The sequence below is a fragment of the Urocitellus parryii genome, chromosome 1 (assembly GCF_045843805.1).
Source record: "Urocitellus parryii isolate mUroPar1 chromosome 1, mUroPar1.hap1, whole genome shotgun sequence".
In the NCBI taxonomy this organism is placed as follows: Eukaryota; Metazoa; Chordata; class Mammalia; order Rodentia; family Sciuridae; genus Urocitellus; species Urocitellus parryii.
The window spans coordinates 238,324,474-238,343,889 of record NC_135531.1 but is presented as its reverse complement, the minus strand read 5'-3'; the positions used below and the strand labels follow the sequence as shown (position 1 = coordinate 238,343,889).

The 19,416-nt window shown below is 32.5% G+C and overlaps 1 protein-coding gene across 3 annotated transcripts in view; it reads left to right on the top strand.

The window, feature by feature from the left end:
- Positions 1-19,416, top strand: part of Tfpi (tissue factor pathway inhibitor) — a 73,313-nt gene that overhangs the window by 37,326 nt on the left and 16,571 nt on the right. The window contains exons 1-6 of one of the 3 annotated variants that reach the window (XM_077799061.1): positions 271-350; positions 1,022-1,144; positions 7,949-8,146; positions 11,672-11,710; positions 15,988-16,164; positions 16,732-16,827. In XM_077799061.1, the coding sequence (XP_077655187.1) occupies positions 1,024-1,144; positions 7,949-8,146; positions 11,672-11,710; positions 15,988-16,164; positions 16,732-16,827 (631 nt within the window). In that variant the 5' untranslated portion in view covers positions 271-350; positions 1,022-1,023. Of the gene's footprint in view, positions 1-270; positions 351-614; positions 695-1,021; positions 1,145-7,948; positions 8,147-11,671; positions 11,711-15,987; positions 16,165-16,731; positions 16,828-19,416 lie in introns of those variants that run through there. The other 2 variants (XM_026389078.2, XM_077799058.1) reach the window with 2 other exon arrangements.

Here is a 19,416-nt window from a genome sequence, read left to right as displayed (position 1 = left end):
TGGTATACCATTCCTTCGTATAATGGTGCATACTGTGTCTGTGACTACAACAAACCCAGAGAAGTCTCTAAATTGCTTTGGGTGGAATATCTGACCCTGTCCTTGTGTTTACTGCTTTCCTTCCTGACTCTGCAGGCGTCAGTGGCTGAACATGAGCACGTGTTACCTCTTTCCTCTTTTTCTGCTGCATGAACATTACACATTTCCTTTCACCTTTAGTTTCAAAGGAGAGTTCATTTTGTTTTTAAGAGCTGCTCATATTTTCCCATTATTATTTTGCTCTGGACCTTTAAATCATTCTGGAACAGGAAAAGCCTCACTCTCCTGCTGAAATCTGTTTCCCTTCAAGGGTAAGAAGGTTAGCTCACTACTTATAGTCACTTTTCTGTGAGACTCTTAAAACAGATCAGTCTAAATTGGGGAGGATGAACAGGCAAGGGGGACTGGCTGAAATGTTAATCATTTTGGGGGGTCTACAGTTCTGTCTGTCTGGCAGCTCATAGAAAACCTGGTTAGGAAATGAGTTATAAACAAATATGCCGCAAAGGAAACAAAGTTGGAATTTCTGAAAATGTGTTTCCTCTTTAAAAGAGGGATCAGAGCAAAGGGAGAAAGAACTATTAACTGAAAGTTGCATTAAGAACATAACAGAAAAATGCAAGAAAAATAAGAATAGCTGTAAGAACTATGGAAAGTATGATTTCACATGAAATGGACCTTAATACACACAGCTGTACAGATTAGCAGTTACCCATGGCTCTTAGTCACTGCCCCTTGAAATTGTATTTTCAGTGTTGAAATATGACCTGTATAGTTGAATATTATTAACTTTATTTACTAATAATGTTTTTTTCCGTAAATTTAAATGTATCCTACACATTTTAAATATGATTCATGGCATATATGAGTCTTAGAGATGTACATGCTTATGTTTTTAAAGTCACAGAAATTTGCATTTCAGCAAGGCTAGAGATGGGCTCACATCAGCACTGTATTTACTAGGTATGTTTTGATTTTTCAGAGATGATTTATGCAATGAAGAAAGAACACGTGTTTTGGGCTTCTGTATGTCTGCTGCTTAGTCTTGCCCCTATGCCTCTTAATGCTGTTCCTGAGGAAGATGAAGAACATACAAATATCACAGGTAAAATGTTACAAACATTTATCTTGTTTAGTTGGTCAAACTTCTCAAGTTTTTTTTTTCTTTTCCTTCATGTAGGATTTTTTTTAAAAAGTCTATTTCTCTTTGGACACCTCTTATACGTGATATGATAATTTTTTAAACTCAGTCCAAAATCAAATCACCAGAGCAAGAAACTCTCTGGGCTACAATATTAAACACTGAAGTCGCTCTGAAATATTGCAGGGAGCAAATGCTGAAGAAACACGATGCCACCATTTAACTGGGAGAAAGTAGTGTGGGATGGAAAAGGAAACTACAGATACTGGAGGTTTCAGCCATTCTCTCCTTATTGCCCATATCTCCAAAAAGAGAATTTCAGAAAGGAAGCTAATGTAAGAATCTAGTCTGGAAGAGTTCCACAGGACCTTGTAATGGGAGTTAGTTCCAATCTCAAAAAACTCTTGAGTATAAAAATGAACATACTTTTAATGAAAAATAGAACAAGGAAAGGGCTTCATAGCATTTGTTATCTAGATTTATACTTTATGTAAAAAGTTATATTTTGTAGCAAATTAGTAAATTATTGACAGACATCTCAAGCTATTGGTAATAGAGAATATTAACATTGTGATAGCCTCTATCATTTATTTGGTAGTTTGTGATAGACATTTCCATAAATACATATTTCAATTTCACATCTCTAACCACTTTAAATTGATGATTTTCAGTGTATTCCCTTTTAACAAAGATGTATGAATACGTTTTGTGTGTGTGTGTGTGTGTGTGTGTGTGTGTGTGTGCCTGAAATGGGTTGGTTCAAAGCAAACAGTAATGATTGATACCAGATACTTAAGAATCTCACAGTTTCAGAGGGGAGCCTGGAGGGTAGACAGGCCATTTCCCTATAATGTAGTGCACAGAGCGAAAGAGCATGCAGAAGCTGCTGCTCTTGATACAAAGAGAAAGCAACTCATCCAAACTTGGTGATCTGAGAACTTGGCTTGGAAATACAGTGTTATAAAAATTTCCTAGATATTCAAGAAAATAAAAACCATTCTGTTCTTTGGACAATAGGAATGTGGACCTTATGAGATGATTTTTAGTCCTTTATTTAACTCTTTTCTCAAATGGGAATGAGATAAGTAATGACATCCTGAAAGTTAGGGGGACAAGGAATGTTGAGGACAATATCCCAACAAGATAAAGATAGGCAAGCTCATCTTGGGAGGTACAAAGAGAATGGGTCCCAGTGTTCTCTCTGTCCAGTCTCCCTCGAAGGACTGAGAAAATGTATGCCAGTTATGTAGGAGCTGCCACAGTCAGGCAGGAAATTGTTGCTGATGCCACAGTCATCCAGGAAACCAGAATTAGCCTGTCAATAATTAAGTCAAATCTTAAAGTCACTACAAGGTAGCTTGCTGACCTAGATGGAAAGGAAACGATTTTGATTATAGCATAGACTTGAAGACCACCTGGCTTACTTGTTACATAGTCTTAGTTTTGTTTTGTTTTTTGTTTGTTTTTTTCTGTTTTATTTTTCATTGATCTTGCAACACCATGATACCATATCTGAATGAATTCAATTTTGGAGATACAACTTGTCACATGATGCCAAGATCATACCATCACTTTATAGAAACATATTGTTTCATTGAAATAAGGTACTATCATTTACAGAAAAATATACAGAATTTTTCTACCTCTCTCACAGTCAACTGTAGACTTAAAAAAACAATCAGCCCAAACAGCAGGTATGAGGATGTAGGATAAACTTCTTGATAAGAAAACACAATAATAAATAAAAGTACTGATTTTTTTAAGCTTTTGGACTAGGAGACACAAGATTAGCAGAACACATTTAGAGAAAGGCAGTTATGTTTCAGCAGAATCAGAACTGAGCAGGCCTGTGTTCACAGAGGTGGTTTTCCATTCATACCTTTGTGAAATTAAAAGTTATTTAAACCCTCTGAATTCCAGTGTTCCAAATTGTAAATAAGTGTTGTCATAACTTACTTCCACATGGTTGGAAACAGCATAAAGGCATCTGGCACACTTTCCTGGCAAAGAGAAGGCAAAGAGAACCTATCTGTATTTTTCCTTTCAATAGAAGTTGAATTCTTTAGTCAGAGAGCCATATGGCAGGTGGCCTCTGTTACCTGAGAGCTCTAGCTTCCCAGAGGAGTGACCCAAGGATGAGAGTTCTAACAGACAGGACATGACATTTCCTCAGGCACCAAATAGTTTACTGAGCCTTTGATCCAAAATCCCAGGACACATTCTCAACTGTGGAACAAAAAAAACCTGGAATCAACTATAAAAATGGTTGAATGCAAACCATAATTTTATTTGTGTGGCTACCCCAGATTCAATTACTATGATATTGTCCCTGTGATCAGAAGCAGATAATCCCGACTTATAGACATTTTCTTCAGGTCTCAATTTCAAGTCTCAGGAAAGCTAGCCTTAATTCCCTCAGGTAGGCATCCTGTTAAAGACTTGCAAGGCACTCTGAATCTCCCAAATGTTTATGTAAGTCTGCAAGGTTTACATACTCCATGAGAGGGGTTGCTGCTATCCAATCTACTGTTCACTTGCTGAGATGCCACAATGCCTAACAGATACATGATCAGCAAAGGATTATTAACATTCAAATAATTTATCTGAGTAAGCAATGGAAAACAAGGAAGACTGCCATCTCTTTCAAGTGGAGTGGTGAAGCACTGTGTGTCAGACAACACACAGAAATAATCCTTCATTTTAGGGATGCTGTGCCTAAGTATGGATCACAAGGTCGATGCATGAAAAGGTATTCTAATACAAAACTTCTGTAAGAAATGCCTTAAACTGTGCATGGCAGTAAGGAATAATAAGAGGAATGATATTAATAAAATACAGTCAATTAAAGTTGATAGTGTTTCTTTAGCCATTTGCTATGGAGTTATCACCTTTCATTATTGAAACTATTTTTATTTTTATAGAGTAAATTTAAGAAAATTATAAATAATTGAGCAAAAATTTTATAATTAAATCATGCCATAAATAAGTCATAGAGGTATGTGACAATATCACATAGATATTAAGAATGAGTGAGATTTCTGCTGTAAAACTGCTTGGGAGTTAATGCTACATCCATCACTTATAGTGTGACTTTGAGAAATATTTGCTTAATTTTATGCAATGCTATTTCATAATTTGTAAAATTAAGATAATGTCAATCTCAGAAACTTGAGATCATCAAATGATATAATTATTTAAAAATCTTTGTATTAGAATATCTTTTTGTGTGTACCTCTTTGTGCTAAGTAATTACTCAGTAATACTAGCTATTGTTGTTACAATAACTACATAAGGACGCTTTGGTTTGCAATCTTTTACTTTGTGGTACACTGACACACTCTTGTGGTGAAGTTATTGAATAGCAGGCTGAATCTCGGGCAGGTGATTCCAGATGAGAGCTATAAAAGATTTAGCTGGATGATAAAGACTATCAACTATATTGAGAGAAAGCAGTGTAACTATTAATGCAAATGAATCTCATTTAAATCTTTGAGTAATAAGAATGTTTTCCTGAATATATTTGGAAATGTGGGTATTATGTGTTTACCTGTGTATATCATAGGTGTTGATCTGTACTAAAGGAGTCTACCTGAAACACTGCTTCAATTACTGGAGTCTCTAAAGTTCTAAAGTCACCTTTATTTGGGAGTGAGAATCCATAGTATTCTATGAGAAGACCTGTAAAAATTTCTGAGTTAACAGTTTATAGCTATAAGATTCAAAATGCCAGGTTATTTTTATTCCTGGTTCATTTCTTTAAAGTATTTAAGCAATTCTGAGGTCTGATTCTGACATCAGATATTTATCAAATCAATGAGATAGTTTTTTTTTCAGTACCCTCAAAATGTGTGCAGAGCATACAAGCTCATAGTTCCAATTCTTTAAGTTAACTGTTGGTCTTCTGTAAGTCAAATATATCAGTTTGGGTCCTTAGGCAAAACTCTAGGTTTTCACAGTTTAGCAATTCAAAATATGAGTTATAGCATTCTAAAATTCTTAAGACAGGGAATATGAACAGACTTTATAATTATTTATAAATATATCATATCAAATATACCATTTGACAATTATAACCAGTATTTAAAGGGAGAAAATATTTTCTCCCCACAGGTCATTTTTGCTTACATATGGATAATGATCTATGGAAAGTATGTTCAGCAACCTTCTGAAATACAAATTCTTAATGTTTTAAAATATATAGGAAAATATTTTTGCATAAAATTTTTAAAAATAGAAATATCAAGGACGAATAAAAGTATTTATTATGATAAGTATGAATTTTAGTGCACATCATTAGGTATCAGAAAGTGTGTGTGTGTGTGTGTGTGTGTGTGTGTGTGTGTGTGTGTGTTACTAGGGATTGAACCCAGCGTTGCTTTATCAGTGAGCTATATACCTAGCTTCTTCTATTCTTTATTTTGAGGCAAGGTCTTCTTAAGTTGCCAAGGCAGGCCTTGAACTTGCAATCCTCCTGCCTCAGCTTCCTGCCTGCTCAGAAACTCTTAATATGCCACAGAAACCTTTGGGAGACAATATTGATTTATCAGAAAAGTTTATCAGCATAAAATATTAGATAAAGAAATAGAAAAAAGCAAATGAAATTAAAACTTGTATACATTAATGAATGGTTAATTCATTATGATGGAATTATTTGCAAATACTATGTGTATTGATTAAATTTGATGACACCATGCTATAAGTAAAAAAAAATCAAAAACTATATTGGCAGCTGAATATGGTGACTTATTACTGTGATCTGTGACTTGAGAGGCTGAAGAAAGAGAACTGAAGCAAGACTGTCTCAAAATTTAAAAAGTGATAATAATAAATTTAACAATGGCTATTTGTGTCTCAGTGGTTAAGCACCCCTGTAGTAGCAAAAAAAAAAAAAAAAAAAAAAAAAAAAAAAAACAAACAAACAAACAAAAAAAAAACCAAAAGCACAAACACAAAACTCTTTGGGCCAATTGAATAGAAACCCAGAAAAGCTGAAATGCAAATGCTCAAATACACAGAACTCAAATTTAGTTAAAGGTTTGACCAATATTATAGCTTATTAATAAGGGAGTCCACAACAATCGTGTTTGGTGCTGAAAGTTTCCCTCTCTCATAATATCCTCTGTCACATATTAGTTCTATCTTATCAAATTTGGGGTCTGAAAAATGTATTATTCTTTCATTCCTGTTAGTTCAATTTATTTTATTTGAATACAAAATGCCAATTCAGTTATCAAATAGATCAAAATAGTGATCAAAAGTTTTAAAGGTTGTATTGGTAGTTAAGAGAAAATTTACATGTCCATAAATAATCATTGTCACTTATATCAAACAGCACAACAATACAAAATTCTGATAGAAATCTGTGTGTGTGTGTGTGTGTGTGTGTGTGTGTGTGTACATACACTCAATACATAGACAATATCTGAAAAGTACTCTATAGCATTCTTTGGTCATTATTCGGTTGTACCAATCACAATTTTATTTATTTATTTTTTTAGTTTCTTTTCAGTTTTTAAAAATGATAAATGGGATGATATGTATTTTCTGTGTATAACATGATGTTTCAGGGTTGGGGCTGTAGTTCAGTGGCAGAGCACTTGCCTTTCACGTGTGAGGCACTGGGTTCGATTCTCAGCACCACATTAAAATAAACAAATAAAAGTAAAGCCATGCTGTCTATCTACAATTACAAAAATTCTTGAAAAACATAACGTTTTAAAGTATATGTGCAATGTGGAAGGATTAAATCTAGCACATTATATGTGCAGTGTGGAAGGATTAAATCTAGTTCATTAATCCATGCCTTACCTCACATAGTTACCAATTTTTTTTTTTTTGTGGTGAGAACACTTTACATCCACTTTCAGCATTTTTCAATAAGAAACTACCTTATTAGCTAGAATGACCATGCTGTTCAATTGAGCTCCTGAATACACTTCTCCTGACTAACTAAAATTTTTATGATTTGACCACCAGATGCCCAACCCATCCCCAATCAACTATAATTTTAAAGCTATCTCACTGGAAAATTCTGTAAACAGAACTAGTTGTTTATTAATATTACTGGACTTGATAAAAAAATCTAATTTTAAAACTTTCGATGTTTTCTTTTTTGTGAATATCCTTCCCATAATAGGAAATATTTCTGTGACTAATATAAGTAAATATCAAAATTATAATTCAAGGTCAAGAAATTTCTTCATTTCATTTAAAACAGAAAGATTTGTTTGAACTTTTGCAACATTACTAAACATTTTTATTAAAGATGTTTCATGTGTAAAAAGTGACACACGTATGGATTAGGAAGAGAAACTCAAAAAATTGCCCACTAGCATTTGTCTTTAAAACCTGAGTCAAAAGCAGGTCTCTATTCCAGTGAGTGAACACATTCTCTTAGTTAAGTTGCCTTATTGTCATTGTTGAATTCCATGTCTATCAACTGGTAAATATTTAACTAATTATAATTATCAAGAGTCTAGAAAAGATATACTATATTTTCTTTAATAGTTGATGAAAAATAAACTTTAACAGTTGATAAGGTGAATCTCATTTAGTTAATAAACGTTCACCTATTGGATAACTAAATAACTTGTCATGTTTTGCAATGAGCCTGCTTTATTGTTGTCATACTTTCCCTAAAATAGGAACATATTAAAAAAGAAATGAAAAGAAAAGAGAGAACATTATTATGGCTTTGGTGGAGGAGTACATGTTTTTTTACATTGCCTGTTTTATTTATTTATTTATTTTTCCATTTTTACCTTCTAGATACTGAGTTGCCACCACTGAAATTGATGCATTCATTTTGTGCATTGAAGGCAGATGATGGGCCATGCAAAGCTATGATGAAGAGATTTTTTTTCAATATTTTCACTCAGCAATGTGAAGAATTTGTATATGGGGGCTGTGAAGGAAATCAGAATCGATTTGAAAGTCTGGAAGAGTGCAAAGAAAAATGTGCAGTTGGTAGGTTTCTGACCCAAGAATCTTGGTGGCTACTGAGTCTAATCATAGAGTTGATAATCTCAGAAAAAAGTAATGGAATGTTATTTTAACTTTATCAAAGAAATATATATATATGCCTTTTGGATAACTAAATAACTTGTCATATATATATATATATATATATATATATACACCTTTTGGATAACTAAATAACTTGTTATATATATATATATATATATATATATATATATATATCTCCATATTTTGGTTTTCATGATCAAATTCTATTTTTAGTTTTCATGTTATTATTATAAGCTGATTAAACCTGTTTTATTGTAGTCCACTCTTCTATATAATAGAGTGGGAAGAAAACACTTAAGGCTACAGGACAGTTTAGACTTGCAATAAAATAAATGTTATTCAGCCTCTCTTCTTAGCTATGAGTTGGTAGGAAAAGACCTCTTATCTGTGCTTAGTTGTACACAATGATCTTACAGCTGTTTTCTCTTTAGACAATGAACCTGAAAATTCAGTTTAAGACTATCAAGGTACTAACTAGAAAATACTGGTCAATAGAAAAAAAAAACAGTTGGAATGTTTTCATCTCAGTTTATTCTTCAGAATAGCAGATAATTGAAATATAGAAGAATCAGAGTCATTTAATTTCCCCAGCTTCTTCCACAATACTCCCCCATGGCATGTTCTCCGTATTTGCCGGAACAGTTGTGCTATATATAGAGGCACCATCTTCAGTTAGTAACACTAGATACCTTGTTTTGTGCAAAGCAGCAGCTGTACATTCTCTCACCATAGATGTCATAAGAATGTCACTAGCACAGATCAGGCAGCTCAGTGGTCCTCAGTGGTACCATTGGGATTTGTGATTGCTAGGTCCTTTTCCAACCATAAAAGATTTCTACACACTGTTTTCTCTTGTAAGTGCTGGGGCCAAGTATCCTGTGTTGATTTGAAAATCATTCTTGGTCATCAGATACCTTGGTTAGAGGCATGGTTGGCCCATTTCTTTAGTTTTCATAATAATTTTGTTCAATTTTTTGCCTTCTAGAGTTGGTAAAGTTTGTAGTTTTTTCAATAGTAATAATTGTTGTTTATTGCAGGAGTAACTACTGTTTATCTGGTACTAGGACATGTGCTTTGCATTTTTTCTTTCGTCTTTAACCCGCCAGGGTCGGGTGTTGAAGTGACACACACCTGTAATCCTAGTGATTTGGAAAGTTGAGGTGGGGAGATTGCAAGTTCAAGGCCAGACCCAGCAATTTAGTAAGGCCCTACTCAACTCAGGGAGACCCTGTCTCAAATAAAAAAATAAAAAGAGCTGGGATGTAGCTCAGTGATAAAGGGCCTCAGTGTTCAATCCCCAGTAGCAAAAAAGAATGTAGGTTTTTAATTCTTTTTTATCTTGGAGCCAATTTATTTTCATCAACTGGTCTTTTCTCTGACACTCACATCTGTTTCCTTTTTTTTTTTCTAATTCAGAAGTCTTATTATTCAACATTGTGCAAAAGATTTTTTACTTAGAAGTTATCAAATATAATCATTTGTCATTAGTAACATCCCATCTTCTAATCTTTTAAAACATCATAATGGACAAGCACACAAATAAATGTAAATCTCTTGTCGTCATTCATTATCTCTTCAAAATCCACTTAATATTGTTGTATGAATCCCTGTGTTTTTTATACAGTAGGATACTATTTGGGATATAGCTGGTGTATAGAAAAAATGCTGCTAGACTTTAAAAAAAAAAAAAAACACCTAAGGAAAGAGTTCTATCTTGAGCCTTGATGGATTAAGTAGAGCTGGGTATTCATTTCGAACATAAAGAACTTTAAAAAAAAACTGCATAAAATATACAAGGCAACTGTTTCTAAACATTAATCAAAAGGTAGTACAGGATTATAATCACTGAGAGAAAGGAAATGCATGAGATGAGCCTCACAGTCTGCCCTGCTTTCTGCATGAAATCATTCTAGACCACTGTTAAGGGGAGGGAACCCCAAAGCAGCACTGTAGAAACTTTGACTGAAGGAGATGGAGACTGGGGATTAGGAGGCTGGGGAAGATGTAGCTTTAGTAACAATATATGGAAGACAATGAATTTGCACAGAGGGAAAATAAAACTCAGAAATCTGGATAGAATTCCCTCTGAGTTTGTCTCTTAATAAAATTCTGCACTTATTTAATAAAAATCTGATGAGTTTGAGGAAATAATTATCATGGATGTATTAATAGAACAATTCCAGAAGCCCCCCATAACTGAAAACCATGTAGAATTTAATTTTATAATAGAACTAAATTATACCTAGAATGAAAAGTACTTTGGATTTGCCCCAACAAATCTTTAAGACAAACCTTTAGGCATCCAGCTGATCCTCAAGTGACTTAACTACCCACCAAAAGAAACTTCAACATTCTTTAAATGAAGACAACAAAATCCATCCATCAGTAGTATGGTAGTTTAAAAAATTATCATCTGTCCTTGCAAATAATGTTAAACGTTTAAAAAAACACGCAAATTGTGATCCATAACTAGGAGAAAATAATGACTCGATGAAATAGGTAGAAACAATAAAGGTGACAAAGGTAGCAGCTAAGAATGTTCAAATAGCTATTACAAATACATTATAGAATTTGAAGAAAGCATGAACATAATATAGGAAAAAACTGAAAAATATAAACAAAAAACTAAATGGAAATTCTAAACCTGAAAATTATAATATATAAAGTAAGAAAGTTTAAGTCCACAGAAGAAAATATCAGTGGACCTAAAGACAATGAAAGAAACTATTAAAATGAAGCACATTTGACCCACTCCCCTGCCCCCTCCAAAAAACAAAAACGAAAAAGATGAAATCCCTGTAATTTGCAGCAACATGGATGGAACTGGAGATCACTGTGTTAAGTGAAAGAAGACAGACACAGAAAGACAAGCACCACATGATCTCTCTCACATATGCAATACTAAGAAGTTGATATCATAGAAGTTCAGAGTAGAAAGGTGTAGCCAGAGGCAGGGGACACTAGCAAAGCAGAGGAGGGTATCCTGGGAGAAGTTGATTAGTGGGTCTTAAGTTACAGTTAAATAGGAGCAAGCAGTTCTGGTATGCTATTGCACACTAGGGTGACAATAGATGACACTAAGTGCTATATGTTTCACAAAACTAGAAGAAAAAAATTTTAAAGTTTTCATTCTAAAGATATGATTTATGTTTGAGAAGATATGTTTAACTTCCTTCAAACCTCATATGCATGTATCAAAATAGCACATGGAAACCCATTACTATGTATAATTTTATGTCTTTATTTATTTGTTAAAGTATATTTCTTAAATGTGGTGGATTTGTGGTTACAATAATTGGAAAAATAATCTTTGAAGGAAATGAAAAGAATTTTAATTCTTAAGATATTCTGTACAAGGATAACCTAAGTGGTAATGAATATATTATCCTAGTTTGTTAAATTCAAAGTCACAATATTACATTATAAACTCTTGCAATTGATACACATGTATTGTTTTTATTGCAGGTTATCCAAAGAAGATATCAAAGAAGACATTTAAAAAAGGTGAACATTCATTTACATACATGTTAATAGAATTCATGCAAAAGGCATTTAGATATTCAGTTCTTAGGTTTCTCTGATACAAGGTTGATCATACATTTATATGATGTTTGAAATGGTGTTCTGTTTCCATGGATCTGATGAAAAATAAGAAATAATTTACATGATATTTGGTGGAAGAGGCTCCAAACATTGTATTTGTTCTTATTCTAAAGCATCGTGGTATTTAGAGTTATATTACTCATAATCCAGAGCCACACATGCTATTTTAACATTTTCCAATAATGACTTAAGTGTTGCCTCTCCAGTAAATTGCCTTTCCAGTTTAGGTATTTACTCTCCTATCCCATGTTAATCTCAGCATTGTGTGGCTTTAGCAAATTTCATTCAATCTCTACCTGAATGGATGCTTGTCTCTGAGTTGTTAATAGGTTTATATGCAAAAAACAGTGGCGCTATGTAGCAACTAATAATTACCTTTGTCAGCATTATTTTCTGTGCATGAACATCTTTGATTTTGTGGTTTTTAAAAATAATTATTTATGATTATTTATAAGAACTGAGTATTTTTAGTGAATATATCATAGCAGGACAAGAAACAACATTATAAACAGATGGAAAAAAAGCAATTTCCTCTTCATATAGGTTTAGAAACTGATTTATTCCAGTTACTATTTATGGCTTTTTACATTTAAACAATGAGAAGAAGTTATTAACTCAGAATGTGAAAAAATACAAAATTTAAAGTTCATTTTTTTATTTAATTGTGGAGGAAAGAGTTGAAAATTTATAACTTATTGATATTCTTTAGACATAACTCACTGACCAAAATTTGAATCCAACTGTACAAATTCAATGGCAAAATTTTATAAGCAACATGAATATGCATTTATTTATAATTTCTAAAATACGCTACTTGTAGGGAAGTAATGACTATCACTTCAAGTAAATGAAGTTTTAACTGTCTGTAACTTCAAAGAACACAGCATATTTAGAAAGGGAGTTTTATTTACAAAATATTTTCCAACTTCTATGATATCAACTTTTTAGTATTCCATATACGAGTGAGATCATGTTGTGCTTATTTTTCTGTGCCTGGTTTATTTTCATGAAAGGAAATACCAACATTGAAACATGGACTTTTCCCAAAAACAAAATTAGAAAAAGTATATGCAGGAAAATTTTTTTACTATAAAATTTTCTATATAATGTCTTTAATAATTCAGAAGCTAATTATTCTTGATTGATAAGAAGCATGGAAACTAGATATTAAAACTATATTTACATGAACATTAAAAATGATTAAATGCTAAAACAAATATATAAGGAAGACCTCAATCAACTTGAAATTGAAGACTCTGTAACATTGATATAGTTGCAAAGACAGTAGACATTCATTTCAGTGCCTTGGAAAAAGTTTGTTGGAAAGCAATTTCCAAATATGTAGGTCCAAACAAACGTTCACATTAGAAATTCTATGCTTATGAAAATTTGTATATAGCTTAGAAATGTACTTTCTGTGACACTCAATTTTAAGTTCAAGTTATAGCAAACAAGTGTATGCAATTTTGAAAGAATGGTACTTCTTTTATCTACGGACATGGGAAACTAATTTCTTGCTTTATAACCATATTTTAATTTGTAGGCCTAAGAATCATGTTTGCGTTTTCAACTGTGCACTAAAATAAATTCATGTCTGCCAATGGGGCCACATATGAACAATAAGAACTTTCAGATGCAGAATTTGTTAATTGTATATCAGCATAAATTATATTTAATATTTTTTTCTTTATAATCAATATTTTATGCACTTCTCTTAAACATAAAACTTTTATATCCTCTGTTAAGAGTATATAAAATTTTATAAGTACATACCAATTAAAACAAATCAAAATGATAGTAGTTGAATGTATTCTTTCCTTTCCCTTATAAAAAAAAAGTACTATAAAAATTTAAAGAATTGTGGCTTAGTGGTAGAGCACTTGCCTGGCACATGCCAGGCACTGTGTTCGATCCTTAACACCACATATAAAAATAAATAAATAAAGGTATTGTGTCCAACTACAACTAAAAACTAAATATTTTTGAAAAATTAAAGAATTTTTTGTATTTCCTTCCCCCATATATTTCACTTAAATGTAAGTCATAATATCATTCACTTCGAAAAACAGGTATATTATGTGGAACAAAAAAAAAGATCAACAGCAGGCATAATGAAGGAAATGCAAATCAAACCACAGTGAGTTTTCACCTTGCTCCTATGAGAAAGGATATTATCAAAAAGACAAAGATAACATTGTTATCAGGAATGTGAATTTGTGTGGTGCTATGGCAAACAGTATGGAGAGTCCTCAAAAGTTTAAAATTAAAGATAGAAATAATGCATAATGCAGAAGTCCCACTATTGGGCATAAATAAAAGGTAAATGAAATGTATATGTTGAATAGATGGCTACACCCCCATGCTGACTGAGGTACTATTCACAACAAGCCAAGATATGGAATGAACCTAGGTGATCATCCACAGATAAATGGACAAAGAAAACATGATATGTTCTAAAAATGCAATATTATTCAATCATAGAAAAGAATGAAATTCTGTCATTTACCACAACATTGATGGGCTTGAAGAATATCAAGTAAATAAGCCAGACACTGAGAAACAAACACTATGTTTTCTCACTCATATATATATATATATATGGTACCTAAAAATGCTGACCTAAAAACAGGGTACAGTAGTGGTTACCAGTAGAGGTCAAGGTGATTGGTGGGGAGTTACTGGGAAGATGTTAGTCAAAAAACACATAATTACAGTTGGATTGGAGAAAACTTTGTAAAGACCTATCATCCAGCATGGTGGCTATAGTTAGTGACCACATATTATAATCTCCAGGAATGCTAGTAAAACTGGTATTAAGTGTTCCTAGTACAGAAATGATAACCATGGGAAATCATGCATGTTAACTTTCAGCATGTATATATGCTTTAAGGCATCATGTTGCATGTATTAAATACATGCAAATTTAACTGGCCATTTAAGTAGATACTTCTGAAAAATAGGAGAAAATAGGGAAATCATACTAAGATTTACTTTAAAAAAAGAGGTGATAAACATAAATTGACTTCAAATTGGTACATTTAGAATTCATAGATGATAGCTTTAAATTATACTAAAATAGGAATTTTTATTAACAACTTTTTAATAGGGGACTGCTGCTTCTCCAGATCTGCAACTGCTGTAGATATCATTTAGATTACAAAAAAATTACTTTTTTCATAGTATATTACTGGTGGGCATTGGTTCCCTGAGATAGAAGAACAAGTTACTGTAAGATATAAAAGCAACATTTAGTCACTATAATACTGGAGTTACAAGAAAAACTGGAGAAACTGGAGCTTTGTTCACAATATTCAAGCCCAATGAGCTTGGTGATCATATTCATTTGAGAATCAGCTAGATTCTCTTTACAGAGTATGCATGTAGAAAGAGCTTGCAATGTAGATCACAACTTTTGTGACAGCTGTGTTTAGCCTGGTTTGGAGCACTATCAAAGAAGTGGTATTAGATTTTGCCAAAGCCTCTTCAATCCTTGAACATGTATTTCCTTTCTGCCTCTGCACTGTTGGAATCATTCCAGTGCTTGAAGAAAAGAAAAGTTGCAGCAATGGAGGATGTCATACCTACCACAGATATCAATTTCAGCCTAAGAATTCAGGAACTTCTAAGAATAACCATGAAAGCTTCCGTACCCTTCAAATCTTCTTTTCCAAATTTTAAAATTTAAGCCATTCTTAATGAAGCAATACATGGTACTGCATTACCTAATGATACCCTACACCTCAATAATATGAAAGATTCATAGACCTTTCCTAAATATTGATGCACAAAGTTCAATATAAATAATTAAACCAAAATTTACCATCCTAATTTGTAATTCCAAAACAAGGACAGCACATGATAAAATAACCCCACATCATTTATTCACTCCATTCATGAAAGAAACAAGTTAATTCTCTATTGATTTATTGTGAGAAATGCAGAGATTGAAAAGCTAATTTAAAAACTGTGTGTGACAATGGTTGTATAATCATTATTCTAAATACTACAATAGAATGGTGAATAATTTGCACATTATATAGTTTTCAGAAAAGTGAGATTTGTACTTATTATTCTTCAAGTTTACTCTTTAAATACCAGCTAGTTATTAATAAATTTAGTGAATATAACTAAATTATTTACCAAAAAATACTACTTTCTGATATTTTTATGATTTTTAGAAAAGCCAGATTTCTGCTTTTTGGAGGAAGATGCTGGAATCTGTAGAGGTTATATTACCAGGTATTTTTATAGCAATCAGTCAAAGCAATGTGAGCGTTTCAAGTACGGTGGGTGCCTGGGCAATCCAAACAACTTTGAATCGTTGGAAGAATGCAGGAACACCTGTGAGGATGTTTGTAAGTACATTTCCATCTCATTTTAAACCATTCATAGGCACCCTTTAAAAATAAGGCATCATAGAAGACATTCAGATTTATCTAGGGTTTGTTTTAGCCATGTAAATGAAGATATTCTTGTAATGATTAGATCTGAAAGAAGTTCATTATTGATTTTGTTTTTTAAACAAAGCATAGAGAAGTAAGACATTTAAATTGTTTCCATAGATCTCATATTATCTTTATGACACATTATTTAATTTTACACATAATGGTATAGTATAATTTTGGCATAATTGTAGGCCTGCTGAAATATTTTATTCTTATCAAAATTTGGAATCAAATAGTAAATTTGAAATAGCCACCCTAAATCAATAAGTTTTATCTGCTGATTATTAAGGAGATGACTTACACATTAACTGTTATACTTTTTTTTTAACCAAGAACATGGAAACATTACCTTATGTTACATTCCCTATTCAGTATTTGTTAATTTAACATAACAGTGTGAGTAAAATTGTGCTTTGCTTTATGTGTACAAATACAAAAATATTACAATATTCTCATACTGGGCTGTACTTTTTCCAGTGAATGATTTCCAGGTGGATGATTATAGAAAGCAGCTTGATGCTATAAACAATATCTCTGTGACTTCCCAACCTACCAAAGTTCCCAGCCTTTGGGGTAAGAATCTCATTTTATATTTCAGAAAAATACTAAAATAGTAATAGTGAAAATGGTTTGTGTATTAGAAGTATTCTTTGTTAAAAAATAAATCCTACTTTTTAATTTAATAATGGGCATGTTAAAATAGTAAGATTCTAAGTGTGTAAGACTTTTAATCCTATAAAAGTGATAATTTTCCTAATCTCCTAAGTATGTAATTTCCTAAGTATGCTTTGAAGTAGGCTTTTATGTACCACATGGAAACTTTCATATGATATTTAATTTGGTGCCAATTTTATGGTATAAGATAGTACTAGGGATTAGCTTCACTATATGATGATAAATCATTGAATTGAAAGTGGCATGTCAAAAGTGGTCTAAATTGAGCATTGACCCTGGGCAAGTTCTCTGGTATTAGTCAGAGGGCACATTACAAAATGTGTTTTTAGTAACCATCCCCAAAAGGCATGTCACTCTGGACAGAAACTTCTTTTGGACTTCTTCAGGATTCCCATTTGGATTCTACCCTGTTCATATATGTATTAGATTTTTTTAAAAGGATAAATGAAATGTTCCCTCAAACATAGAGCTCAGAAAATAGTGAGAGTACTGGAAAACAACAGAAAACACAAATATCTAGACAGTTAGAAACACACTTAAAAAGCAGAAAATTAACAGTATAAAGTTCTACCTAAATTTTAAAAATCACAAGTTCATTCAGAAATTGAGGATTACACTTAGAAGCAGTCCATCTAAGTATGTCAACTCTAAACTTCACATGAGATGCAGGTATTTCTGTGGCTATTAAGATTATAACCTTAGTATAAAAATAAATAAGAGTTTGGTCCACGAGTTAACTACCCTGGTCATGTGTTTGAATCAGATGGGATTCACAATCAAAATATCATTTATTTATAACAAAAAAATAGTAGGAAAACAAAATTTCTGCCCAGATGTATTTAAAGCACTGCAAAGGTTGCTTGAGAGTTGTCTGGAATGAGGTCTGTCAACATCCAGATTAGACCCACAGCTACCCAATCACCTGTGACTATTGCTTTAGTCTGAGAACCACACCTTGGGAGTCACAAGAGAATTTGAAACATTCTTATAGAATGACTGGAAAGTGTAAGGAACTCGAGACCTAAGAGGAAACATTGCATATGTTCTCAAAATCTGAAATACTCTTAAGTCAGGTTGTGTCTGTACACTTCTCACCCTTTAGTCCTACCCAATCTAGACCTCCAAATCGACACCCGCATCCCCACCCTTCCATGTCCTCCTGATTAATGAGGATTAGTATTTGAAGTCTAAAGCATAACTATCTCCCTGCAAAATGTTTGTTTGTGTTGAGATCTTCAAGAAAGAATGGTTGTCTCACATGTTAGCAAATTCTTTAAATCATAGGTAGTCAGGAGTTGCTTAACACATAAGAGGCCATAAAAGGAATGAAAATGTTCTCTGGGAGTTGAAAGATGTGCTAAATTCAAACTATCTTCAGAATTTTTGATGTTATAATCAGGAAAGTTTCCTTAACACCAAATTGACCTATGTTTTATTTTTTAAATATTGCTTTCCTTATAATGAGTATCTTTGTGTTTTTTATTTTTTTATCTGTAAAAATAAGTGGTTTCATTGCATTGTTTATTTCTACCAGCTCTATATCTTTCAAAGATGTTTTGTTTTAGACACTTAAATATTAAATGTCAAAGGAATTTTAAATTTTATTGTTTTAAAAGATGTGAAAGTTTATAATGACAAAATTAACAGGCTTAAAGATACATGTGATACAATAGGTCTACAAATGTATGAAATCGTTTTTCAATGCTTCAGTATTTTCTGTTTGAGTCCAACACCAATTAAAGGGGAGATATTAAATCAGTTATCATTAAAATAAGTAGAGTAGTTTAGGAAATAGTTTTCTTTTACCTCCATGTTTAATGAAGTATAAAATTCATGATTTTTTGCAAATGTACTACCAGGAAAAAAGTGGAAATGAAGAAAGGGGTGAGAAGGTAATTTAAACAGGCTTTAAATACTCTGATAGATGTCCATTCTATGCTTTCATGAAGAAGCATATTGAAGTGTAATAAATAAGTGGTTATAAAATAATTTATTAACTAAGAAAGAAGTAAATGACAGTACAAATTTAAAAGAAACTATAAATAAGGATTTTATTTAAAATAGTAGGCATTTAAAATATGTTTTCATAGTAATTGCCTTTAAAATTAAGGCAAATTCTTCCTTCATTTGTTTAGAAAACTTCTAAAATTTCGATTGTATATATTTGCCTCAAAAAATCTATATTCGTTTGATACTTTTTCCTCTTTTTCTAGAAGCATAAGATATATTATTTTCCTTGTCTTTTGTTTTTCAATCTTCCTAACCTAAAACATGAAATAATATTAAAATAACTACTTTGAGAGTTTTATATAGTAAGGGTGGCTTGGCATGGGGAGCTTAGCAATGAAGCCAGGGTTGCATTCTTCCTAAGACCTGCAAGATCCCTGAGCTGCCCTGTGCAGGATGCAGAAGGCAGTGTGGGGATATCCCTCCTCTCCATTCAAAACCAAGATAATCCCTCCTCTGCTTCATCCAAGGGGTGTACTG